Source organism: Lycium barbarum, chromosome 7 (assembly GCF_019175385.1).
Source record: "Lycium barbarum isolate Lr01 chromosome 7, ASM1917538v2, whole genome shotgun sequence".
Taxonomy (NCBI): domain Eukaryota; kingdom Viridiplantae; phylum Streptophyta; class Magnoliopsida; order Solanales; family Solanaceae; genus Lycium; species Lycium barbarum.
The window spans coordinates 82,038,713-82,065,941 of NC_083343.1; the positions used below are offsets into that span (position 1 = coordinate 82,038,713).

Sequence of the window (27,229 nt, forward strand, 5' to 3'; positions counted from 1 at the left end):
ATCGAGCGATCGTTGGAGTAATTTGATGAGAACTACTTGATTCACCCATATTGAGATGTAAACAAAGAAAACCAATGATATTTATTGTTTACTATATGTACCTAACCAATTGGATGGTATTTTGAGCCAGGACATATGATCAACTAAGCGTATTCTTTCCAAATCGAGCGATCTTTGGAGTAATTTGATGAGAACTACTTCATTCACCCATATTGTGATGCAAACAAAGAAAACCAATGATATTTATTGTTTACTATATGTAACTTGTTTAGACAGGTTACTCATCTGTTGCAACAGATAAGCCACTTATTGCAACAGATTATCAACTTGTTGCAACAACTAACCCATCTGTTGCAACAGATTATAAACTTGTTACAACAAATGTGTTAGTTGTTGAAACTTCTTCAACAACTGCTAGATTTGTTACAACAACTGACTCATCTGTTGCAACAGATCAAAACCTTGTTGCAACAAATTATCAACTTGTTGCAACTTCTTCAACAGCTGTTAGATTTGTCGCAACAACTGACCCATATGTTGCAACAGATCAGAAACGTGTTGCAATAGATTACCAACTTGTTGCAATTTCTTCAGCAGCTGTTAGATTTGTCGTAACAACTGAACCATATGTTGCAACAGATCAGAAACGTGTTGCAATAGATTACCAACTTGTTGCAATTTCTTCAGCAGCTGTTAGATTTGTCGTAACAACTGAACCATATGTTGCAACAACTGATGCATCTGTTGCACCAGATTATCAACTTATTGCAACAACTGAAGCATATGTTGCAACATATTATAAACTTGTTGCAACATATTATCAACTTGTTGCAACTTCTTCGCTGTTAGATTTTGTGACTTGTTTGAAACTACTGAACATAATGTACTGAACACAACTTAAATACTGAACACCTAATATATACTTAACAAAATGTCTTAGAAAGGTACTGAACACCTAATATATACTTAAATTACATAATGTCATCAAAAAACACCTAATATATACTTAAATTGTTCAACAGGCCACATTTGGGCTCCAAAAAATGCAAAATTAATAAATTGTTTATCAGCCCATCTTAGGGCTCCAACACCTTTTCAATGACACCTAATGCCTATCTCCATTGCATCCTCCACACAGAGTTGTTGCTGATTAGACTTTCGGGTTTTGTCACAGTTGTGCTGGTAAGCAAAGCCTCCATAAAAGCAATTGACCATGAATGACATACCCTACTAGTGACATTGCGGGGGAGATTCTTTAGCCTATTAAATTCCCACAGTTCATTGAGTAACTTTGCAGGCAAGTGTGCGAACATGCCACTCTGTTTCAGTAACTTGAGCCACAATTCCATTACCGGCTGCATGAAACAAAAGAAAGCATCATCTGAGTAGACAGGAACGTTGCAGTCATACACATTTACCACTCCCTCTTCAATATTGAACTCGAGAGTGACAAAATGTGTGACCTCAATATTCATCACTGTAAAAACCCTCTTTGCACCAGCCCACGAGCAGCCACCCGGGTAGGGTCTAACACCTCTACAATAATCTACCACTTCATCATCCCACTTGAATTCAGCAAGTCTAACCTCCATAGGCACGACACTCGGATCTGTAGTCTCATTTGTCAACTCTGTGTACCTCTTGAGAATGTTGTTGTAAAAGTTGAGGTCCAGGATTATGTCAATGGAATCATATTTCTCAGGAAAATTGATTTGCCTCATACGCATTAGAAGCAGGACTTCATCTACATACTAAAGTAAAAGTAGTAAAACAGTTAGTTACTTGTTGTAAAAAAATAAGTAACTTGTTGCAACAAATTCAACAAAATAAAGGACCTGTTGCAACAACTAGTTAACTTGTTGAAACAGATTATGTACTTGTTGCAATAGCTAGTTAACTTGCTGCAACAGATTCAAAAAAATAAAGGACCTGTTGCAACAGCTAGTTAACTTGTTACAACAGATTATCTACTTGTTGCAACAGCTAGTTAACTTGCTGCAATAGATTCAACAAAATAAAGGACCTATTGCAACTGCTAGTTAACTTGTTGCAACACATTATCTGCTTGTTGCAACAACATACTGAATTAGATAGATATATACAAGTGTTGAAACTTACCCAATCCTCCCACCAAATTTCCATGCTTGTCAAAGCCTTAAAGTCTAGGGCTCAAAATTTATGCATTGAGTACATAGTTTTCCCACTCTTTTTGGCTTTGATTGCAGTCTCAACTTTTTTCTTTCTTTGGGCTTGTACAGGCTTGAAAATGTCCACATTCTTTAGCACTTTTGGCCCAACATCAAGAAGAGGAGTCTCGATTGACTTACTGGGAGTAGCAACAGGTTTCCTTGATCTAACTGATGCAAGTGCCTTGGCAATTGCTTTGCTCCTCCTCTAAAATGAACAGGAGTATAAGGTGAGGAAAGGTTCTTTGATGGATTGATACCCCTCTTGGATATCAACCTCTGCATAGAAGTGTTTGTGGCTTCTTAGGCCTGCACAAATTCTTCCACCTTTCTAATCAAATTATCCATTTTATCCTTGCAAGTGGTGCACTCACAAGCACATGAGGCACCTTAGAGGTACCAGCACCAACATCAGCAAATCTTCTACCACTCAATCCACCACCACTAAAATTACCACCAAATCCGAAAAAACCACTCAATCCAGCAACTGGAGTAAATCCACCAATATCAATATCATCATCTCTTAATTTTCCCCAGCAATACTTGCCGGGACATCATTACGATCATCTCTTAATTTTTCCCCAACAATACTTGCTGGGATATCATTACCAACACCACCACCACCACCAACAACAACAACATCAACAGGTTGAACAACACCACCAACAATATCAGCACCACTAATAGCATCAACAACAACATCACCACCAGTATCAACAACAACATCACAACCAGCAACAAGACCACCACCATCAGCAACAACATCATCAACCCTAGCGAGGGCTGTCACTCTAGCCAATTCCCCTTTAAGCCTATCAATCAATCTGTCAGGCATAGATTCTATGGGCAAAAAGGTGACAAGGCATGGCGTCTCCAACTCTCTTATTGTCGGGACAAGCCATGGGTTCACAACCTAGCACAAGAAAGTAGATATATCAAAATGGTGTTAAATCATAAAAAGCAAAACCTATTTAAAACAAGTTATCAGGTTGTTGCAAAAGGTTACACATCTGTTGGACATTTTCCAACAGATAGGTAAGTTGTTGCAGCAGGTTTCTTATCTGTTGGACATTTTCCAACAGATGGGTAACTTGTTGCAGTAGGTTACTCATCTATTAGATATTGTCCAAAAGATTAATAACTTATTGCAACAGATTATTGTACTTGTTGTAAAAACTTAATGTAACAGATTCAGAAGTTATCAGATTAGCAAATAAAGTGATCTGTTGCAACTGCTGTGGTACTTGTTGGACGTTGTCCAACATATTGGCAACTTGTTGCAACATGTTTATCATCTGTTGGACATTTTCCAACAGATGGGTAACTTGTTGTAGCAGGTTACTCCTCTATTGTAAAAAACTAGTTGGATGTTATAACAGATTCATCTATTGGGTAACTTGTTGCAACAAGTTAATCATTTGTTGGGCATTGTCCAACAGATTCATGACTTGTTGCAATAGATGCATGTTTTGTTGTAGCAGATTACAAAAGTTGTTGCAACAACTAGTTATTTGCTGTAAATTATTTAAGCTTACAGAAGTTAAGTTTATTCTATGTGAATGTGTTCTAATGCTTACAGCTTCGTTAGGGGGGTTAAAAAGGTCAACACTCAATTTTGTGTTGTTCCTAGCAGTGAGCCATCTAAGAATTCTTGAATAGGTAACTTCTTTGGAGTATTCCTTGACTTGATGCCTGAGGTGAGGAATGTCATCAAATGCCCAAGCCTAGAAAAAATGATGCCATCAAAAATCAGAATAGTGATTGAAATACAACAACAACAAAAAAGATAAAACATTGAAGAAAGTTTACCATGAAAGCCCAAGGGAAGCCATATAGGTTAAGTATCTTCCCCGTTGGCTTCAATTCCTTAATCAAATATTCAACAGTCAAGCTAAAGCTTTTAAAACCCCAGGAATAGTTGTTGAAGGCATCATAGTCCTCAACAAGTTTAATCAATCCAAGCAGTACATTGGTATTTACGTCTCTTGCCCAAAGAACACTGTGCACAAACCAAACTAAGCACAGTGCCTCCTTGTGCTTTTTTGAGAAAGTTTTAGACTCCAAATCTTCCAACAATTTCTTCTAATTGTAGCTCTTTCGCACTAAGTCTATCAAAGAGACATCATTCTTAACTTTGGAACCCTTTGCTTTCTTGGCTGACTTGGGAGTCCGGGCTGGCTTGATTAATACAACAGTAGAAAGAGGCTCACAAGGATGACATATCAATCCGGTAACTATGGCAAACTCCTTCATGCCAAAACAAACCTGCATGCCACAGTAATTGATCCAAACCTCATCCTTTCTATCACAAATAATCTTTTTCACTTTATTCTGTAGTTTCTTCATCTTTGTCTACTTCATCATCTCTTTCATCTTCTTTATCTTCTTGTTGTTCTTCACTTTGTTCATTTTTATCATTTTCTTCTTCATGCCCAACAGAGGTTTTGTAGGTTTCCTCTCTTTCTGAAGCCCCAGTTTCACTAACTCTTTCCTTTAGATTTGTTGATTGACAAATAGCAGTCACAAGTTCATCTAATTGTGTTTGCACTTTGGCTCTTTTACTTTCTCCCTCAGTTGGTTTCTCTCCTTTTCTTTTAACTGGAGCCATTTTATCTACACACAGGAGATAGAAAAACAGTTTTAATTGATTAGTGTAACATTCAAAGCAAAAAGGGAAAAGGAATATGTTGCAACAAGTAATCAGTTGTTGCAACAGATTAAGAATATGTTGCAAAAAAAATATGAAGTTGTTGCAACAACTTACTACTTGTTGCAGCAGAATCTTAAGCTGTTGGAAATAGAAAAATAGTAGCAACAGCTTAGCAACTGTTTTGATTTTTTACAACAGCTTATTAATATGCTGCAACAACTGCTTCAGTTGCTGCAAAAACCTCAATAATTGTTTTGGTTTTATCAAAACTTTTCCTAAACCATACCATGACAGCAACAACAACAGCAAAAACATCTAAATTTAACTCGAAAACATCTATATTTCACTACAAACACACAACCATCACAAATCTCACTCACAACTTAAACAAAATACACCAAATAGGGGTTTTTATCCATGCAACCTAAGTAGATGTTTGAAACTGTCAAACAAGTGTTGAATTTGCTGCAACAGGTAACCTCAGTTGTTGGGAAACACCAATAAAATTGCAAGCCTCTTTTTTTGAAACAACAAGCAGAAGAACAAAAACAGCACCAAAAATCATAATTTCACAACCACAATCACTATTTACAAACTCACAAACCCTAACAAGTGTAACAAATACCCCAAACTACAACAAAACAAACAACATTCAAGACAAACCCATGTTCTTCATCTTCTCTAACCAAAATCGTCATTTTCACACTCTGATTTCAAAATTCTAACTTTTGAACCAAGTGAAAGAAAAACTTTACCTGAGAATGAATAGAGAAGCAGCAGCAGCGACGAGGAAGAACTGTGATTTTGAAGAGGAAACGAGCAGCAACAACAATGGTGGGGGTGGTCACCGGGTTTTTCTTGCTTTTCCGCCTGAGGAACTATCTTTTTTTTAAAAATAAAATAAAATGAAGTGAAGTTGGGGTCGTGGGGTGGGTTGGAAGAAGATTTTGTATAATTTGTGTGGGCTTTTGTGTATTTTGTAAAAAATTATAAGTTTAAAAAAATATAATTATGTCCCCATTTAACTTAATCACATTGTTAAGACAAGTTTGACCTTGACTGGTCAAACTTGTCATCATTTGTCATTAGTAGACTTTTTTTGTCACCGTCAGTTTATTCTTCCCACTTTCTTCCTAATCTAATCTATTCTAGAACAGTGAAATCACAATGGCGGTAATTCCTGCCAACATATCGACATAGTTGACACAGTACTGCATTTTCCCCTCTCTCTCAAAATCCTCATCTCGCCCAATTCTCCGGTTATGTTGTCTTCGTTCTTATAATTTTTTCTTGAGATCTTGATTTCATTAATTACTATCTCTGTGCCATCTAAGATCTCTGTTCCATTAGTTTAGCAGTTTCGATGATTCCAATCACTCCATATACTCTCAAGAGATTGGGAGGTCGACCACATAAGAGATTGAAATGGACGATTTTATGTTGAAGTGTCTTGCTTTATTTCTAGAAAGTTGTTTGACATCTATGAATGGTAAAAATAGCATGTCGACCATTTAGTTTATTCAATTTTTATATTGTTGTTTCGACAATTCGTCATGTGCATGTTGTATTCTATTTGTTGTTCAAACAGTTGCATTCTTGTTTGGATTGTTGAAGCCTAACTTTCAATCCATATTTTCTGCAGGAATTTTTTCTTTTTAAAATAAAAAATCCCCAATTTCATAACTCAAAAATTGGTTAAATCTCCTTAAATATATACAAAACTCTGTATTTAATCCAGTTTAATTTCACAAATTTAAGGCGAAGCTCTATTTTTGAATTTTTTTGCGCCATGCGATATCTTTGCATTATAACGTTCTCGTTAATGAATTTTTTTCACATTACATGGATCTCTATTTGATACTAATAATAGTGCATATTTGTTTGTTTCAAACTACTAAGCTGTTCTTCCTGCGTTCGAGCAGGTACATGTGCTTGGAGATTCATGTCATTTCCCTGCTTCTTATCGATGTGTCCTACTTATTATCTTCTTTTCTTCTTTCTGACCATGCTTTCAGGTACTATTTTCTCTTCCCTTCCTCCTTCATATAGATTTGTCACTTATCGTTATATATATTTGTGTGCAAGCTTTCGCTGAATCCTAAGTTGGCATTTCGAGTCCGTAACAATAGTTTTTTAACTGGGGGTTGTTTTTTTTGGGAGATTGGTGCTCATCCTTTTAAGTTTTTTACTTGAGTGAACTTGATAATTGTTTTCCGCTCGCGGTCAGAATGATGGTTTTTTTTTTCTGCAGAATAGCCTGAGAAAAAAGAAAGACTTTGGAGGTATGTTCTCTTTTATATAATGTTTTTGACTATTAATCTTCATGAGCCTCTTTGCAGTTTGGACTTATCCTCTCTTAGCATATGTACTTTTATCATTTGATATGCTTTCAACATAATCTTGATAGTTGCTTTTTCCTGTATAAGAACTAAGAAAGAATAAACAAATTAAGGGGAACAATGAACAGGACAATTTCATTCAAAGAGAATTAAAAGTATTTTCTATAGGTGAGGACAACATAATATTAACCTTTCCTTCGGTAGTAATATTGAGCATTGGAACTCCAAAGCTCTAATTCTAGTTATTGGTATTCCATGCGTCCATATTAAAGGGTTAGTATATTGGGTCTGCAAGTAGCGGAGCAATTTTTATTCTGCATGAACAGATTACGAATTTTATAATTGCGATTTGAAAGGAATAAATTATTCTGGCTGAATGAAAATTGATACAAAAGCGCTAGTAGAACCTTTGTGAAATGAACAAACTACAACATACTCAATAAGAAATCATGTGTGGTTTACATTGGGATTGAACTGTAGGATTATATATTAGACTTTGTTCCTCGGAGCTAAGCAACATTTCCTGTTATGTATATAATAGACAACTGTTAATTTTTGCTGCATAGTGTAACACCTAAAGTAGATATGTGGTTATTATTTTGTGGTGATGCAGTGACTATATTTTCTAAATACCAAAAATTATTTATAATAATACCATTTTCAGTTCACAATTGTTAGTCTGATTAACACATTCTCTTTTTGGCTCTTCATTTGGTTCCGTGTATTGGAGAACACTATAGCATGGATCCATTTTTGCTGAAGAAAATTTTTTCTGTTAAAAGGATTGCAGCTCCATTGTATCCATTCAGTAACCAATGTGGAAAACTGGTTGTTGTTTGCACTAATGGATAAAATCCTCCCAAGTTATTTTTTGAATGAAGTTTACCTATATGTGAGTTAAAATGTTCTATACTTGCTACTCTGGACAACCATAGTTTCATTGGAAATAATGTGATCGATGGTATATTCTTGATTCTTATCTTGATTCTACTGGTTTGGAATAGTTTCAGAGAATTTGGATGCCTTTATAGCAAAACTTTTATTACTTTTCTCGCAGAAAACTCGAAACTATTGCTTATGCAGCTATGAGGAATATTCCCACCATGAAGGCAGTTTTTGAAGAAGGCTAAATCTCAAGATAATTTCTTTTTGGAAAGCTGCACTGCCTTTTCTGAAAGCTGGATTGAAGTATATGTGAGTGGAAAAGTTCTATACTAGCGGTTGCTATTCTGGACAACCATAGCTTTGATTGGCAATAAGGTGATCGATGATATATTCTTGATTCTTATCTTGATTCTACTGATTTGGAATAGTTTCAAAGAAATTGGATGCCTTTATAGCAAAACTTTTGTTACTTCTCTCGCAGAAAACTCGAAACAATTACTTAGAACTCGAAACTATTGCTTTATGCAGCTATGAGGAATATTCCCTCCACGCAGATAGTTTTTGAAGCAGGCTAAAGCTCAAGATATTATCTTTCGAGAAACCTGCACTGCCCTTTCCGAAAGCTAAATTGAAGAAACAAAAAGGATATATGTGACGCACGTGCTTTAAAAAGGTACGTCAAACAATTAATCCAACTCTACTACTACTACTCATTCTACTATCTCCATTTACACACTTCTATTTTAACAAAGAGCTTTGTGCGGGGTGACTTTTATTCCATCTAAATTTCAACATCCTGTCCTATGGATAGGAGTTTATACAACTGTTGACAAGTGTTTTAGGCACCATGTTGGTTATATTGTCCTTTAAATAACTTGTGTCTCCACCCTTTTGCATGGTAGATACCTTTCTATTTTTTTTAGTTGCTCATATACTTGGGTTCTACTATATAGTTCTCGCTAATTCTACTCCTATTAGTGTTGATGGCTTCTTAGATACTCGGACAAACCAGTGGTATATCCTTGAAGAAAAAATGCACTTTCTTCAAATGAATCTCATTTTTTAGGACATCAAATGTGGATGGTAAAAAATTAGAGATATATTTGGATGGAAAAACATTTTATTCTTCCAGGTGTATCTCTAATGGGATTTCCTTTTCTGAATCAGGCTTTCAACTACGTTTTGTTTTACTCTGAGCTTTTGCATTTAATACTGTTTTCCTTAAACATCTTATATGTATTAGTAATATATGAAGTTCAATCTCTACAGATATTTTGTCAACTACGGCAACAACAGAACTACAACTAACTACAATGAGAACTGCTAAGAACAAGATGATTGTCAATGCCAATATAAGCTTTGTCTATGTAAACAGTACAATGATGAATGTATATAAATGTACGATGTGAACAATATGCTTCAGCAATGCAGTATTTTCTTCACTTTATATTATATTGCGCTGTGATAAGCTTAGACCTACTTCCGTTCACAATTTCAAATCAACACTTGAGTAATCATAACTTTTAAAACTTCATTCAAAATGAAAATCAACTTCACACTGATACATATAGGTAAATATTGGGCTCGTGCGTGTATGGGCTATTATCATCTAGTAACTAAAAGAGAGAAGATTTACCTCTTGTTTGCGTAGCCTTGATCGAGAATGAACTTGGAATCTTCACTCCTCCACTCCATCAACCCATCCACACACCCAAAAAACAAAACAAACCTTTTAAAACTTAAACTAACTCGAAAAATTAAAGGTTTCAAGCAAAAGTCACTAAAACCTTAGGTATTTCAAGTTTTTGTGAATATTCAAGTAATATTCTCTGTCCCCCAAGGTCTTTTAACAATGTGAATTGGGGGTTCTTTATATAAAGAACCCCTATTTTGAGACAAACCCTTACTTCAACCGATGTGGGACTTTGGCAAATCTGTGATTTGCTCTTTCAAGACCACGCTCAACGGCTAAGATTCAATCCCACAAACGTATGAAGGGTTGGATTTGACCCAAACGAGGTCAATCCATATGTTTCTTCATGAACCAATAGCATATGTAGGTTCAAAATCGCAATACAACAAAACCCATTAAATAAAAAATAGTCAAGGACCATTGATTTACAGAAAAAGTAGAAGAGAGAGGATGATTATACTGTGTTTGATTGTAGTTTTGGTGAAAGGGGACGGAGCATTAAATATCTTGCTCGATCCGGATATGCAGAAGCTGAAAAAGGTGTCGTACACTGCTACTTTGCCAAAAATGGCGTAGATGATGCAGGAGAGAGACGACCATCTCTTGGCGGCGCTAGGGTTTCACATGAACCCTTCGTCGAACCGAGAAATGGCCAAAGGGGTCGTTTGGCTTATAAGCCCGGCCTTATATCTTTTTCATGTTGGGCTAGGTCTGGTCTCTATTTTGGGCTGAACTCGGCCAAAATAAGAGAAATAGAGATGGGCTTGATATGTGTATACTTATATACATGAGTATACATGTGTATATATATATATAACATGCTAATTTTAAAAAATAATCAAAAATTGAAAGTGTTTATTAATTAAACATTTCAATTATGGCCAGATTAAACTAGTTAACTTAATTAATCAGACTAATAGACACAACTAATTATGTAAGACTTACATTGCAATTGTGACCTTAATTGACTTAACCCATGAAAGTGGTTATTACAAATATGACCATCTTTAGCCTAATCAAACAATTAAACCAGTTTTGCAATGATGACCTTAATTGGCTTAAATCATGAAATTGACTATTCCAATTAAGGCCAGAATTAAACTAAACAGAACAATTAGAGGCTAATTTTGCAATAATGACCTTAATTAATCTTAGCCATGGGAATTGGCTATTTCAATTGTGGCCCCAATTAACCATATAGTAGACAATTTATGGAATTAACCGTAATTCAACACTTGATTAACTATGACTAACTCTAATAAATTGTATAAATGCACATTGAATATGTAAAAATTAAGAATTGAGGGGTAAAATGAATAATTCATTTATTTAATCAGATTTCTTGAATTAATTGGAGTAAAATGCTTACTAATTGATCTTCAATAATTCCAATTATTAACTGAATAATTGTTTTAAATTATCTTATTGATTGAATTTGGTAAATGCTCCATATTAATTATAAAAAATGTGTAAATGATTTATAATACTATTGAAGGTATTTTGCCAAATGAAATGGCAAAATATTATCGAAATAATTTTATAAAATCATTTTGACTTGTAAAAATGCACATTTCACTCCGTTTGATATCCAAGGATTTTGGATAATTAAAATAAATTATGGGAGGTCAAAAATTAGGTGTCAACACTCAGTATAAGCACAAATTATTTTTCTGGTCAAATGGAGTCATGACTTGGACTTGGGGGTGTGACTACATGATTTCTACGGGTTCCTAGGACTAGGAATGACTTTGGAAGGTGAGGTAGGAAGATAAGTGAGACTGAGGTACCTTGCGGGTGCAGTTTGACAATGGGTTATGACTTCAGATAGAGGATTGTGGCTACCACAATGATAATTGTGGAATTAACATATTGCGTTCAGGGTTTTGGTTATAATCAAATCGGGTATCTCGAGTGGAACTGGTCAAATGTAAAAGGATTAGACTTTTGAGCTAACTTAGGAAGGTTTGACAGATTAAGTGAGCAAGAGAATTGCTTGGACTTTGTGGTAAGATTTTCATGGTTATTGGGACAATTTTGATGCCACCTGGGTTATGGTGGACCCTTAGAATAAGTTGGCTCATCTCAAATCGATTTAGACTACTTGCAATTCAGAGAAATTGGCTAGAATTTACATCCTAGAGTTGGTTTGTTTGCTTGGGGTGCACATTTCTATTACTTCAGACTTAGTCCTCATTTTTGGTGTCCTATGCGGAAGGAGTTGGGTTCTTAGGTGGAGCTTAGTATAGCATTCCACCCTCAATTTGATTATCCGTCCGAGCTGACTATTCGGGCCCTTGAGTATATGTTTCATACATGCGTGATAGATTTTGGTGGTGATTGGGATTAATTTTGCCTTTTGCGGGGTTTGCTTACAATGATTATCATCATCCGAGGCTCCGTAGGGTAGGGCTGTGCATGTTAACGGTTAAACCAATAACCCGAACCGATTATTGGGTTATTGGGTTAATGGTTCGGGTTAATGGATTACCGGTTCGGGTACCGGGTGGTGTTTTTGGGTTATTGGCTTATTGGGTCGGGTCGCGGGTTGACCATTTTTGTTAACAGGTTACCCGATAACCCGATAACAATTTAATTAATTACACTTCTACCCTTTCATATATATTAAGTCACTTACACTACAATTAGGGTTACTTCATTTCATTTCATAAAACAGCCTCTCTGCCTCTCTTTAAGTCTCAAGCCTCTCTTACGTCTTACCCATTCAATTACAACAGGAACCATTAGAGTACTCTAACAAGAGGAAGCAAACCCCTAATCTGAATGAAATATGCACTTCAATTTACAAAGATATAATTGACACATCACCTAACAGTTTGGGTCATTATGCAAATTTAATTATGCAAGCTCCATTGATGGTTTTGCCTTTGTCGCTGCTGCCTAGTGCCCACACGATGCAGCAATGTTTTGAGTATGATAGAGCAGTAACAAATCATTAAATTTCTTGTAGTAGTAAATGCAATTTAAGATTATTCTGAGATCTTGGTACAAGAAGTAGTTCTCTGTGCATGATTTTGCTTGTACAAAGTGGTCAAGCCATTTTTTTGTTGTGTGAAATCTTAACGGTTAAACCGATAACCGAACCGATAACATACAACAACCGATTAACCGATAACCCATTAACCGATATTTTAACGGTTCTTTAACGGTTTAACATGTCTACAAACCGATAACCGATAAGTTAAACCGATAATTTTGAAACCCGAACCGAACCGACCGATATGCAGCCCTACCGTAGGGTAGGAGATGTCAATCTCCGATTGGTTGGCTCGATGCGTTTGAGGTTATGCCTTGTGGTGCAGACTTGTTACGAGATTTTCTTTGGATAGAGTTGAGACATTTCAACGGAGATTTCTCACAGCCCAGATGTAGACAAAATAGTTATGCAAATTGGAAGCTTCGTGCTTTAGAGGTTATGGATATTGAGCCGGTTTTGTTGAAGGGTTCACTTTTGAAAGGGGTGATGAGGTTTGGGAAGAAGGGCAGATTGAGTCCTAAATGCTTTGGTCTTTTTAAGACTCGTCAGTGTATTGGTAAGGTAGCCTACAAGTTTGGCTTTGCCTCCAAGTTGTCGGGTGTTCACCTTGTGTTTCACTTTCCCTATTCTAGAAGTACTATTCAGATGCTTCTCGTATGATTCAGTGGGTTTCAGTGTTACTTGATTAGAATATGATTTTTGAGGAAGGGCGGTTGCTATTTTGGGTAGACGGATTTGTGGATTAGATATCCCTACCTTTTTGGTAACTCTAGTATATTTCTTTTCTTTCATGTTCGAGGATGAACATGTGTTTAAGTGGTGGATGATGTAACGACCCGTTAGGTCATTTTAGCACTTTTGACCATTTTACCCCTTTCGACCTTCCCCGTAGCTTTGTTAGAGTGTATTTGATTTGTGGGGAAGGGTGGCGCAACTCCTGAGGAAATCGTATGTGGTTTGAGTCAGAAAATGAGAGTTTTGGCATTTCATAAGTGTTGGGTTGACCAAAGTCAACATAAGTGGAAATTGTGTCATTTTGGGAATTTCGTCGGTTCCATTAGCTCCAGAACATCGAATATATGCTGGTTGTACATTTGGTTAAGTTCTCGAGGGTCTTGGGGGCATTTTGGTCTTTTGATTGGAAAGTTGGTTTTTGGGCTTTAGGGGTTGACCAAGTCAAAAAGATCTCTTTTTGAAATTCCGAGTGCACGGGTGAGCTCGTAGCATGTTTTATGTACAGTAGCATATATGGTTTGTATCTGAGAGGTTCCGGTTGAGTCTTGGGATTTCGGAGTAGTTGAGTCAAAAATCAGATTTTTGTGCTGGTTCTGGTGATCATGATTTAGGAAGGGGAATTATGGGTTTTGGAACCCTAACTTAAAAGACTAAGATTCTTTCAATTGAGCATGAAAATGATGATAGTTTTGGCTGACTTTTGAGTTATGGACTCTATAAATCTTGGATAAACTGATTTTGGGACGAATTTCTTATTTTGCCCTTCATGGCTCAGAATCTAATTTTGGGTGACGTTTTGGGTTTGGATTTAAAGAATGCTATTGCGCCAAATTCAAGGTGAGGTGCCATGGTCTATGTTATTCGCGGATGACATAGTCTTGATTGACGAGACTCGCAGCGGAGTTAATGTTAAGCTGGAGCTTTGGAGACAAACCTTAGAGTCTAAAGGGTTCAAGTTGAATAGGACCAAGATGGAGTACTTGGAGTGCAAGTTTAGTGATGTAGTGCATGAGGCAGACGTGGAAGTGAAGCTTGGCACCCAGGTCATACAGAAGATAGATAGTTTCAAGTATCTTGGGTCTATTATACAAGGAAATGGGGAGATTGATGATGACGTCACACATCGTATTGGTGCAGGGTGGATGAAATGGAGGCTTGCCTCTGGAGTGTTGTGCGACAAGAAGGTGCCACCAAAACTTTAAGGCAAGTACTACAAAGTGGTGGTTAGACCGACTATGTTGTATGGGATGGAGTGTTGGCCAGTCAAGAAGTCTCAAGTTCAGAAGATGAAAGTGGTGGAAATGAGAATGCTGCGATGGATGTGTGGGAACACTAGGAGCGATAGGATTAGGAATGAAGTTATCCGAGACAAAGTAGGAGTAGCCTCGATAGAGGAAAAGATGCCGGAAGTGAGGCTGAGATGGTTTGGGCATGTGATGCGAAGAGACGCAAATGCCCTAGTGCGGAGGTGCGAGAGGCTGGCTATGGACGGTTTTAGAAAAGGTAGAGGTAGGCCGAAGAAGTATTGGGGAGAGGTGATTAGAAAGGGCATGGCGCATCTCCAGCTTACCGAGCACATGACCTTAGATAGGAGGGTATGAAGGACTTAGATCAAGGTAGAGAGCTAGTAGGTAGTCGCCTTTATCCTTTCTTCTAAGTAGCTGCATTGACTTTTAGTTTCTTGTCCCTTAATTTTTGCGAGTATCTGTTTGCACAGAATGGTTTATCATGGCTTATTCACTTTCGTTATTTTAATTTTCATAATTGCTTTGAATTGTTTGCCCATATCTAACCTTTCCTATGCCTTTTCTTGAGTCGGGGGTCTTCCGGAAACAGCCTCCCTACCTAAGGTACAGGTAAGGTCTGCGTACACTATACCCTCCCTAGACCCCACATTGTGGGATTCATTGGGTATGTTATTGTTGTTGTTGTTGTTGTTATTTAAAGAATTCTATTATGGGTATCAACGGATTCGTATGACTTCCCAGAATACTAATTAGACCATATTGAAACCGTTTTCCAATAAAATTGTGAAATTGACCTTTGGGGTTTGGAACAGGGTCTAAGGGCTGACTTTTTGGACCCAAATCTTCTATAAGGTAATATGGGCATTGTTTGTTTCATATTCTTACGCTTAATCTATATTTGAGCAGATTGGATTGTTCAGTAGCTCTATGAAAGGGCAAGGCTCTATTGTGATTTGGCTGGACTTCTTACCAGGCATGTTGAGCCTGTAAACTCTAACTTAAACTCTAACTTAAGCATTATGGTTGATAAATTGAACTAAATAAGAGGATGTAACGAGGATAATAAGGGGGTCCTGATACTCGTGAGGTGACGAGCACTTGTATCGGTACCGGTGACATGTTATGGGAACTTGTGCAATTTAAATTGTATAGTCAGTCTGAATGCCTTGTTTTGGGCACTAGCTGGTAGATAGTATGATCCTATGGATCTATGAGTGGGGTATAAAGTCTGTATTTTCTGTCTCTTTGATTGTGAGTCTGTCTTTTTTTGTACGTTTGGTACTCATCACTCCTAAATGCTAGTCGAAAAGTGGAAAAGAAGCTAAGATAATGACTTTAATGCGTAATTGTAACGACTGAACCGGTCGTTATAGCCTTTTTGGCATTTCGCCCATTCCCGAGCATTGATTAGCTCACTTTTGACCCGAGGGGACCATTGGCACGCTTCCTGAGGTGTCTAGATCGAATTCAAACAACTTTTACGAGATATAGGCTTAAAGTGAATAAATAGTTGACCCAAGGTTGACTTTTGCGTAAACGAACCTTTTTTGAAATTCCGTCGATTCGGAGAGGTCCGGATGGTCGTTTAGAACTTCAGTGGACATTTGGTTCGGTTCCCAAAGCACTTGGATGCGTTTTGGAACTTGGGTTGGAAATTAGAACTAAGGCGTCTGGGGTTGACTCGGTCAATGAGGCCTCTGTTGGTAATTTCAAGGCCACGAGCGCGTTCGTAGCGTATTTTTGTGTGGGTCTGTATGTATGGTTTGTGAGCAGATGGCCTCGGGAAGGGCCCGGGATTTCGACTGAAGACTTAAAAAAATTGGGAGATTCTGGTACCTGGTGCCCGCTATGGCGGCACCGCTTTTGCGGTGTGTTGGCCGCAGGGGCGGCCACGTATATTGCTGGCGTTACACCTCTCGTTTTCATGGTAGGAAAAAAACTTACAGTTTCCTAGTTGAGTATGCCTTGAAATGGAGATTTGTACCCGAGTATTGAGATGCTAAGTATTTTACATCGTGTATGGAGGTACTAGCAGGTATTCCAGGTATATTATACGATTAAAAATTGAACGGATTGAACCGACGTAGGCTGACCAGATTCAGGGAAGTCTGTAGACATCAGACATTATCGACAGACCGTCAACATGCACCGTCACAATGTTCTGAAAATTCTGCTCTGCAGAAGTAGATCGACGAGATACGTCAACGGACCGTCGACACGTCGGCGAGCCGTCGATCTCCGCCGTCAATATGACTCTGCAACTTCTTATCTGCAGAAGCAGGTCGACGGACAGTCAACACGTCGACGTGACCGTCGAACCGCCAATCTGGAATCTTCCAGCCCCAGCTATAAATACACGACCCTAGTCCATAATTTTCAGATTTCACTTTTCTCTCAGTCCTGAAAACTATAGAATACACTCCATGTCATATTATCACAAATCCAAGAGGGATTAAAGAATAACCATCATAAATTAGTAGAATCAAGGGTGTGGATGCCCACTAGGGTTTGTGGAAGCCAAAATTTCCTTTGAAATTGAAGTTGGAGTTTCTTCAAGTGAAGAATCTTCATCCAAAGTTTATTCCTACATCATCAAAGGTAAGTTTTATGTTCAATTCATGTTATTAAGAGTATTGAGAGGTTAAAAGACTTAGATTATGGAAGGGAGGAGGATATGGAGTGCAAATATGGAAATAGTAATATTCTTGAGTTATGACTTGACTTGAATTATAGTTCTTGACATGTTGTGAGTATGATCTTGTTATAAATGATATAAACGATGTTAAGAAGCATTATATGAGGATGAATGTGGTGTTGTATTGTAGCTATGGTTATGGATGACTTTGAAATAGAATTGTGAGAATTGAATGATGTATAGCTCCGTGAAGATCATTAATTTCAATATTGTGGATGTTGCTATTGCTATTTGGGAATTGTTACAGTTGGAGAAAGTTGCTGAAATGAAGGGGATATTGCCCAATTTTCGTTAGCTCTTAGTTGCTTTAGCTTAAGCTTAAGTATGTCTTCAATTACCTAATCTTAGTACGAATTCTCTTGAAGGTAGAATCGCAAGCTTGAGAGGCACACAATTAGACGATAGAGTTGAAGAGATACAAAGGTATGTAAGGCTAGCCCTTCTTCAATGGCATGATTCTTATATATATTGTAACTCCTTTCCGGTAATTCCCATGACCTTCTTACATTTCAAAAGATGAAAGCTAAAGAGTATTAAAAGTTTCCTACGAGATATAGATGAAATATGTTCCACGATAATGGGATGATGCTATTAGGATGTTAATGATCTTTACACGATTCCTTGATACTATTCATTATTGATAGCCTCACCTTCGCTAGTTCTTTCAAGATTAGACATGACGATCATGATGTTCCATAATGTAATCGGAGGTTACCGACCTTACGTGACTCCGATAGAGTTACAGTGGTTACTTGATCTCTTATGCATGCTTCATGATAGGTATATATGTATGATAACACCGCGCCTGGATGGCCGGGCATGACACCGCTAAGGCGGGCGGCTTATGATAACACCGTGCCTATTTTGCCGGACATGACCCCAGCGGTGGGCGGCGTGACATGATTACCCCAGACGCGGGCTAATGATGTTATTAATTCGGACAACTTATGTATGTGTGTGCGATATATTATAAAGGTAAAAAGTAAGCATGCATGATTCCGCCTCAAAAGGCAGGTAGTTACAGTTATCTTTTCTTCCTATATATTCTATATTTCCTTATTATGTTACCATGTATGCCTTGCATACTCAGTACATTGTTCGTATTGATGTCCTTTTCTTTTTAGATGTTGTGTTCATGCCCACAGGTAGACAGGTGGAGGGTCCAGATCCTTACGAGCTAGATCAGCTTGCACGGGAGCATTTCCCTACTCCGGAGGTGCCAGTCATTGATGCATTCTTTTGTGTATATATTTGGGCATGGCGGGGTCGTGTCCCGTCCATATGTCTCAGTATTTTAGTAGAGGCTCGTAGATACATATGTGTGTGTAGTAGATGTCTTATGATCACCCCAAGGTATATTGTTATATATACACCATTTTGCCGCCGTGAGAGCTTATATATATATATATATATATATATATATATATATATATATATATATATATATATATATATATATATATATATTCGTGTGTGTGTATATGTATTGCCTTAGAGATTATGTGTGTTCTAGTTGGGTATGATAACTGGCATAATGGGTGCTGCTCGGTAGTCAGCTCTGGGTACCCGTCATGGCCCCTAGTCGGGTCGTGACGAAAATAGTATCAGAGCAGTTCTGTCTTAGGGTGTGTCTACGAGCCGTGTCCAATAAACCCTTTTTATGGGTTTGAAGCGCGCCACACTTATAAATGAGAGGCTGTGGGGCATTTAGGAAAAATGACCATTTTTCTTCTTATTAGATTGTGCGATAGAGCTATGTTATAAGATTTCATCTTTTCTAATTGTGCGCTATGATTTCAGCGATGCCGGTAAAAAGAAAAGCAATAGCCGCCCAAAAGGGCAAGACTGCGGCTGGAAGACGGGTTGAACAAGAGTCGTCGGTACATGTAGAGGAGGGTGAGTCCCATAATGAGGCTCCATCTCACACCTCTCACACTCTGCCCGTTTCGGAGGAGCACGAGGGGGCTCCAGCTCGAGCTCCAGTACCTCCACCACCGGGTGCTTCGGGTTAACATATGACCGAGGCTATTCAGTTGTTGACATAGCTGATTGCCACCCAGTCTCAGCGGCAGAGTGCAGGTCCGGATGACAGGGCTACTAGTGCTAGAGCCTGTGATTTCATGAGTTTAAATCCTCCAGAATATTTCGGGTCGAATCCGGATGAAGACCCGTAAGGTTTTATAGATGAAATGTTGAGGACGTTGAAAATCATCCATCCCTCCGATACCGAATCTATGAAGTTGGCATCTTATAGGCTCCGTGATGTGGAAGTTCTATGGTATAATAATAGGGTAGCTTCAAGGAAGGAAAGTGCATCTCTCCCGGTTTGGCAGGAATTTGTAGTTTCTTTCCTTCGTCACTATTTGCTGCCCGAGGTTCGAAGGGCCCGACCTGACAGGTTTCTAAACCTAAAGCAAGGAAGAATAAGTGCTCGTGAGTATAACCTTTGTTTTAATTCATTGGCCCAGGATGCTCCCACTATGGTAGCCGATATAGGAGATAGAACACATAGATTTATGAGTCGCTTAGGGCCACATTTACTCAAAGATTGCTTGACAGCTTCATTACAGGAGGGGATGGACATTTCCCGTGTTCAGGCCCAAGCTCAAAATCTAGAAGAACAGCAACAGCCGCAGAGGGGTGAGCGTGATGCTGACAGAGGGCAGAGTAAGAGGGACAGATTTACTAGTAGTGAGCATAGAGGGGGTCAGCAACAGTATTCCAGGTATTCGGGTCAGTCCGCGACTAGTGCACCTCCTTGATTTGCGGGTAGGATATTTGACCGCCCCATTTATTCAGGTCAGGGACAGAGCTCGAGAGTTTCGGGTTCCCAGTTTGGAAGTGATTATAGTCGGAAGAGGCCACCAGTTCCACGATGCTGCCAGTGTAGGAAGTAACATCCGGGTCTGTGTCATTAGGGCTCAGAAGCTTGCTATGCCTGTGGTCAGGTTGGGCACATGATGCGTGATTGCCGTCGATGGGAGGTAGAGTTGGGATTCAGCCTATGGGATCAATAGCTGGTTCTTCCTCGTCTGTGTGCCCAGTAGAGTAGACTCCCCAGACCCCAGCAGGCCATGGTAGAGGCAGAGGGGGAGCATCCAGTTCAGGTGGCACCCAGCCCCGTATTTATGCTTTAGCCGGACGTTAGGATCTTGAGTCCTCCCCGGATGTGGTTACATGTATACTATCCATATTCTCTTATGACATTTATGCATTGATTGATTCGGGTTGTACACTGTCTTATATTACTCCATATATTGCTGGCCGTATTGGTGTGAAACCCGAGCCAATTAAACCTTTCGAGGTATCTACTCGGATTAGTAATCCAGTAATAACTAGACAAGTGTATAAAAATTATGTGATTGTGGTATGTGATCGTCAAACTAGAGTTAATTTGGTTGAACTGGAAATGTTAGATTTCGATGCTATTATGGGCATGGATTGCTTAGCCTTCTGTTATGCCAATGTGGATTGTAGAACCAAAATAGTTCAGTTCTAATTTTGCAGGCGAACCAATGCTTGAATGAAAGGGTAACACATCATCTCCAAGAGGTAGGTTTATTTCCTGTCTCAAAGCGAGGAAGATGATCGCAAAAGGCTACATCTATCATTTAGTCCGAGTACATGACACCGAAGCAAAGCCGCCGACTCTTCAATCCGTCCCGGTAGTAAATGAATTTCTGGACCTATTTCCGGATGAACTTCCAAGCCTTCCACCGGAACGAGAGATTGATTTCACTATCGATGTGTTGTCGGATACCAAACCCATATATATTCCTCTCTACAGAATGGCTCCTGCAGAATTGAAAGAGCTAAAGGCGCAATTGAAAGATTTGCTTGAGAAGGGATTCATTAGACCCAGTTCATCGCTATGGGGAGCACCTATCTTATTTGTGAGAAAGAAAGATAGTTCTTTACGAATGTGCATCGATTATAGGTAGTTGAACAGGGTGACGATAAAGAATAAATATCCACTTCCGAGAATCGACGATTTATTTGATCGATTACAAGGTGCCAAGTGGTTTTCCAAAATAGATCTGAGATCGGGTTATCATCAAGTGAGAGTTAGAGAAGAAGATATTCCGAAGACAGCTTTCACAACCAGATATGGTCATTATGAATTCCGAGTAATGTCATTCGGGTTGACAAATGCCCCAGCGGTGTTCATGAATTTGATGAATAATGTATTCAGGACTTGTCTAGATCTATTTTTAATCGTGTTTATAGATGATATTCTAGAATATTCTTGGTCGGAAGCAGAGCATACGAATCATCTACGTACTGTCCTTGGAATTCTTCGGACTCGTGAACTATATGCCAAATTTTAAAAATGTGAGTTCTGGCTGAATTCTATGACTTTTCTGGGCCATATTATCTCAGCTGATGGTATTCGTGTAGATACTCAAAAGATTGAGGCTGTGAAGATTTGGCCGAGGCCTACAACGCCTATAGAGGTTCGAAGCTTTTTAGGGTTCGCAGGTTATTATAGGAGATTTGTGGAAGCGTTTTCTTCTATTTCTGCACCATTGACGAAGCTAACTCAGAAATCAGTAAAATTTCAGTGGACCGATGCTTGCGAGCGCGGTTTCCAGGAATTGAAAGATAGGTTGACTTCGGCCCCAGTCTTGACACTTCCAGAAGGGTCAGAAGGCTATGTTGTTTATTGTGATGCCTCCGGTGTTGGATTGGGCTGTGTATTGATGTAGCACGGTAAGTTCATCGGCTATGCTTCCAGGCAGTTGAGGATACATGAGAAGAACTACCTGACTCATGATCTGGAATTAGCAGTGGTTATTCATGCTATAAAAATATGGAGACACTATTTTTATGGCGTTCAAATTGATATTTATACAGATCATAAGAGCCTTCAGTACATTTTCAAGCAAAAGGAGTTGAATTTACGATAGAGGCGGTGGTTAGAGCTATTGAAGGACTATGATGTGAGTATACTATATCTTTCGGGAAAGGCAAATGTGGTGGCCGATGCTCTTAGCCGCAAATTGATGGGCAGTTTACGTGACATTCAACCTGAGAAGAAAGAATTAATCCATGAACATCACCAGTTAGCTAGCCTCGGAGTTCGTCTAATTGATTCAGGCGATGCAGGAGTTGGTATTCACAACCCAGCTGTCTCATCCTTAGACATGGAGGTGCGAGAGCGCCAATATGAAGATCCCCAGTTGAGTCACTATAGGGATACATTTCCGGAGAAAGAGAAGTCACCATTTGAAGTTTCTGCAGATGGAGTTCTCAAGTATCGAGGCAGACTGCATGTGCCAGATGTGGCAGGACTACGTCATCAGATTCTAGAAGAAGCTCATTATTCTCGGTATTCCATTCAACCAGGATCGACAAAGATGTATCATGATCTTAAGCTAATATATTGGTGGGATGGAATGAAGAAGGACATAGCCGAATTTATAGCTCAATGTCCAAATTTCCAACAAGTGAAAATTGAGCATCAGAAGCTAGGAGGATTGTTACAAGCCCTTGAAATGGGAACTGATCAACATGGATTTCATTGTAGGTTTTCCTCATTCCCGGCGCAAGTATGACTCCTTATGGGTAATTATTGACAGACTCACGAAATCGGCTCATTTTCTTCCGGTCAGAACCACATATTCAGCAGAAGATTATGCAAGGTTATATCTTAAGGAGATAGTGCGAATTCTTGGTGTCCCAGTATCTATTATCACAGATAAAGGAGCACAATTTACTGCCAAATTCTGGAAGTCTTTTCAAGAAGGATTGGGAACTCAAGTGAGACTCAGCATAGCGTTTCATCCACAAATCGATGGGCAAGCCGAACGCACTATTCAGACCTTGAAAGATATGTTATAGGCGTGTGCTAGATTTCAGTGGTAGATGGGATGACCACTTAACTCTCATTGAATTTGCATACAACAGCAACTATCATTCCAGTATCCAGATGGCCCCGTATGAAGCCCTGTATAAAAGGAAGTGTAGGTCTCCAATTGGATGGTTTGAAGTAGGAGGGGTACAACTAATAGGTCCGGAGTTGATCCAACAAGCAGTGGAAAAGACACGGTTATCCGAGATCGATTGTTGACAGCCCAAAGTCGCCAGAAATCTTATGCAGACAACCGTCGGCGAGACATAGAATTCCAAGTAGATGATTGGGTATTCCTGAAGGTATCACCGATGAAAGGCTTGATGAGATTTGTCAAGAAGGGAAAATTGAGTCCTCGATATATTGGACCCTATAAGGTAGTCCGCAGGATCGGCCAAGTAGCTTATGAACTGGACTTACCTTCAGAACTTGAATCAGTCCACCCAGTCTTTCATATGTCAATGCTTTGCAAATGTGTTGGAGATCCAGCTAGAATCGTGCCAGTGAATGATATTCAAGTTACAGAGAAGTTGGCTTATGAAGAGGTGCCTATAGCCATATTAGATAGGCAGGTGCGGAAGCTTAAGAACAAAGAGGTAGCTTCAATCAAGGTCTTATAGAGAAACAACAACCGGGAGGAATTGACTTGGGAAGCGGAAGAAAACATGAAGTCGAAGTAACCGCAATTGTTCCCACCCGCAGAAGAGGTTCAAGATGAGATGCCATTAGCATAAGGTATGAAATGCTTTCTTTTAAATACTTTTGGTCATGTGTGGCCATATTTTCTTGCCATTGTATTGTAGCCCTGTGAGGCGATGTTATTGTGGACTGTTGTGAACAAATGGTAGTGCCATATTACAGGGGAAACTCTGGCGAAAATTCTGTAGAATTCCTGAGAACTTAACATTCGGGGACGAATGTTCTTAAGGGGGGAGAATGTTACACCTCTCGTTTTCATGGTAGGAAAAAACTTACGGCTTCCTAGTTGAGTATGCCTTGAAATGGAGATTTGTACCCGAGTATTGAGATGTTAAGTATTTTACCACATGTATGGAGGTACTAGCAGGTATTCCAGGTATATTACAGGATTAGAAGTTGAACGGATTGAACCGACGCAGGATGAATAGATTCGGGGAAGTCTGCAGACATCAGACATTATCGACGGACCGTCGATCATGTCGACGGACCGTCAACATGCACCATCGCAATGTTCTGAAAATTCTGCTCTGCAGAAGCAGATCAACGAGATACGTCGACGGATCATCAACACGTCGACGAGCCGTCGATCTCTGCCGTCAATATGACTCTGCAACTTCTGATCTGCAGAAGCAGGTCGACGGAACAAGTCGACGGACAGTCGATACGTCGACATGACCATCAAGCTGACCGTCGAACCACCAATCTGGAATCTTCCAGCTCAGCTATAAATACACGACCCTAGTCCACAATTTTCAGATTTCACTTTTCTCACAGTCTTGAAAACTCTAGAATACTCTCCATGTCATATTATCACAAATCTAAGAGGTATTAAAGAATAATCATCATAAATTAGTAGAATCAAGGGTGTGGATGCCCACTAAGGTTTGTGGAAGCCAAGATTTCCTTTGAAATTGAAGTTGGAGTTTCTTCAAGTGAAGAATCTTCATCCAAAGTTTATTCCTACATCATCAAAGGTAAGTTTTATGTTCAATTCATGTTATTAAGAGTATTGAGAGGTTAAAAGACGTAGATTATGGAAGGGAGGAGGATATGGAGTGAAAATAAGGAAATAGTAATATTCTTAAGTTATGACATGACTTGAATTATAGTTCTTGACATGTTGTGAGTATGATCTTGTTATAAATGATATAAACGATGTTAAATAAGCATTACATGAGGATGAATGTGGTGTTGTATTGTAGCTATGGTTATAGATGACTTTGAAATAGAATTGTGAGAATTGAATGATGTATAGCTCGGTGAAGATCATTGATTTAGATATTGTGGATGTTGCTATTGCTATTTGGGAATTGTTACAGTTGTATAAATTTGTTGAAACGAAGGGGATATTGCCCAATTTTCGTTAGCTCTTAGTCGCTTTAGCTTAAGCTTAAGTATGTCTTCAATTACCTAATTTTAGTACGAATTCTCTTGAAGGTAGAATCGCAAGCTTGAGAGGCACACAATTCGATGATAGAGTTGAAGAGATATAAAGGTATGTAAGGCTATCCCTTCCTTCAAAGGCATGATTCTTATATATATTGTAACTCCTTTCCGGTAATTCCCATGACATTCTTACATTTCAAAAGATGAAAGCTAAAGAGTATTAAAAGTTTCCTTCTAGATATAGATGAAATATGTTCCACGATAATGAGTTGATGCTATTATGATGTTAATGATCTTTACACGATTCCTTGATACTATTCATTGTTGATAGCCTGACCTCACAGTGCTAGTTTCTTCAAGGTGAGACATGACGATCATGATGTTCCATAATGTAGTCGGAGGTTACAGACCTTACGTCACTCCGATAAAGTTACAGTGGTTACTTGAGCTCTTATGCATGCTTCATGATAGGTATATATGTATGATAACACCACGCCTAGCTGGCTGGGCATGACACCGCTAAGGCGGGCGACTTATGATAACACCGTGCCTATTTGGCCGGACATGACACCACTGGTGGGCGGCGTGACATGATTACTTCAGACGCGGGCTAATGATGTTATTGTTTCGGACAACTTATTTATGTGTGTGCGATATGTTATAAAGGTAAAAGGTAAGCATGCATGATTCCGCCTCAAGAGGCAGGCAGTTACAGTTATCTTTTCTTCCCATGCATTCTCTATTTCCTTATTATGTTACCATGTATGCCTTGCATACTCAGTACATTGTTCATACTAACGTCCTTTTCTTTTTGGACGTTTGTGTTCATGCCCACAGGTAGACAGGGGGACTGTCCAGATCCTTAGGAGCCAGATCAGCTTGCACAGGAGCACTTCCCTACTCCGGAGGTGCCAGTCATTGATGCATTCTTTTGTGTATATATTTGGGCATGGCAGGGTCCTGTCCCGTCCTTATGTCTCAGTATTGTAGTAGAGGCTCGTAGATATATATGTGTGGGTAGTAGATGTCTTATGATCACCCCAATGTATATTGTTATATATACACTATTTTTCCTCCGTGAGAGCTTATATATATGTGTATATGTATTGCATTGGAGATTATGTATGTTTAGGTTGGGTATGATAACTGGCATAATGGGTGGTGCTCGGTAGTCAGCTCCGGGTACCCGTCATGGCCCCTAGTTAGGTCGTGACAGCTTGTCAGATCGCTATGGCAGCCTTAAGGGCGTTGTAGCGGCCCCGCTACCGTCGTGGCGGTGACGGGTCAGGTAATTTCATTAAGTGTGATTTAAATAAGCCTTAGACCCTCATTATTTCTCATTTCGAAATTAGAGCTTTGGGGAACATTTCTTGGAGATATTTATGAGACATTCTTGGAGGTAAATCTTGCCTATTCCTTTACTCTTCTTTAATCACAATCATCCTAGATTTCCCCCCTTCCCTTTAATAACCCCTTAGTGATGGAAGTTGAAGGAGGGTTTGGATGAACTTTTCCTTAGGCCCATGTATGAGGAAATTGATCATGTTTATGTTAGATTTTGACTAATCTAAGCTTATTAATCATATACCTTCCACTTCTAGCTTTGAATTTCGAAATCAACGACTTAGGGTTTATACCAAAATTGGGAGTTTTGCTTGAAATCATAAATTAGGCTAATCTTTGAGTTAAATCATTAGTGGTTGGGTTATGATCACCTAGTGCTTAATTTGATATTTTGCTTCAGAATTTCCCGTTTTGCCTTTGTGGGCCCGTTTCCCTAATTTCCAGGGTTGGAATTGACCTAAAATGAATAGTAACAATATTAGTATCATTCTTCGTGATTTCTAATCTAGATTTCGATTATGCTT

The 27,229-nt window shown here is 38.9% G+C and overlaps 1 protein-coding gene and 1 long non-coding RNA gene across 6 annotated transcripts; one reads left to right on the forward strand and one right to left on the reverse strand.

Moving 5' to 3' along the window:
* Window positions 1-897: 897 nt before the first annotated feature.
* Window positions 898-10,428, reverse strand: LOC132603499 (uncharacterized). Of its 2 annotated transcripts, XM_060316600.1 has the most exons (6): window positions 9,697-10,428; window positions 5,592-5,706; window positions 3,996-4,799; window positions 3,764-3,910; window positions 2,119-3,099; window positions 898-1,751 (listed from the first exon to the last, which is right to left on the reverse strand). In XM_060316600.1, the coding sequence occupies exons 3-5, from the start codon at window positions 3,996-3,998 to the stop codon at window positions 2,710-2,712; spliced, it is 540 nt and encodes a 179-aa protein (XP_060172583.1). In that variant the 5' UTR covers window positions 3,999-4,799; window positions 5,592-5,706; window positions 9,697-10,428; the 3' UTR covers window positions 898-1,751; window positions 2,119-2,709. The 2 variants fall into 2 exon arrangements, with proteins under 2 accessions (XP_060172583.1, XP_060172582.1); XM_060316599.1 differs by lacking the exons at window positions 3,764-3,910; window positions 3,996-4,799; window positions 5,592-5,706; window positions 9,697-10,428 and having other exon boundaries at window positions 2,119-2,689.
* LOC132603500 (uncharacterized) lies at window positions 5,807-26,768 on the forward strand. 4 transcript variants are annotated; one of them, XR_009568351.1, is made up of 9 exons: window positions 5,807-6,325; window positions 6,759-6,851; window positions 7,088-7,118; window positions 8,233-8,435; window positions 8,589-8,733; window positions 18,571-18,641; window positions 25,413-25,470; window positions 25,833-26,034; window positions 26,199-26,768. It is a non-coding gene; the product is annotated as an uncharacterized LOC132603500 (long non-coding RNA). The 4 variants fall into 4 exon arrangements; XR_009568353.1 differs by lacking the exon at window positions 25,833-26,034 and having other exon boundaries at window positions 5,826-6,325; window positions 26,199-26,759; XR_009568352.1 differs by lacking the exons at window positions 18,571-18,641; window positions 25,413-25,470; window positions 25,833-26,034; window positions 26,199-26,768 and adding an exon at window positions 9,330-9,512 and having other exon boundaries at window positions 5,814-6,325; window positions 8,542-8,733.
* Window positions 26,769-27,229: the final 461 nt, after the last annotated feature.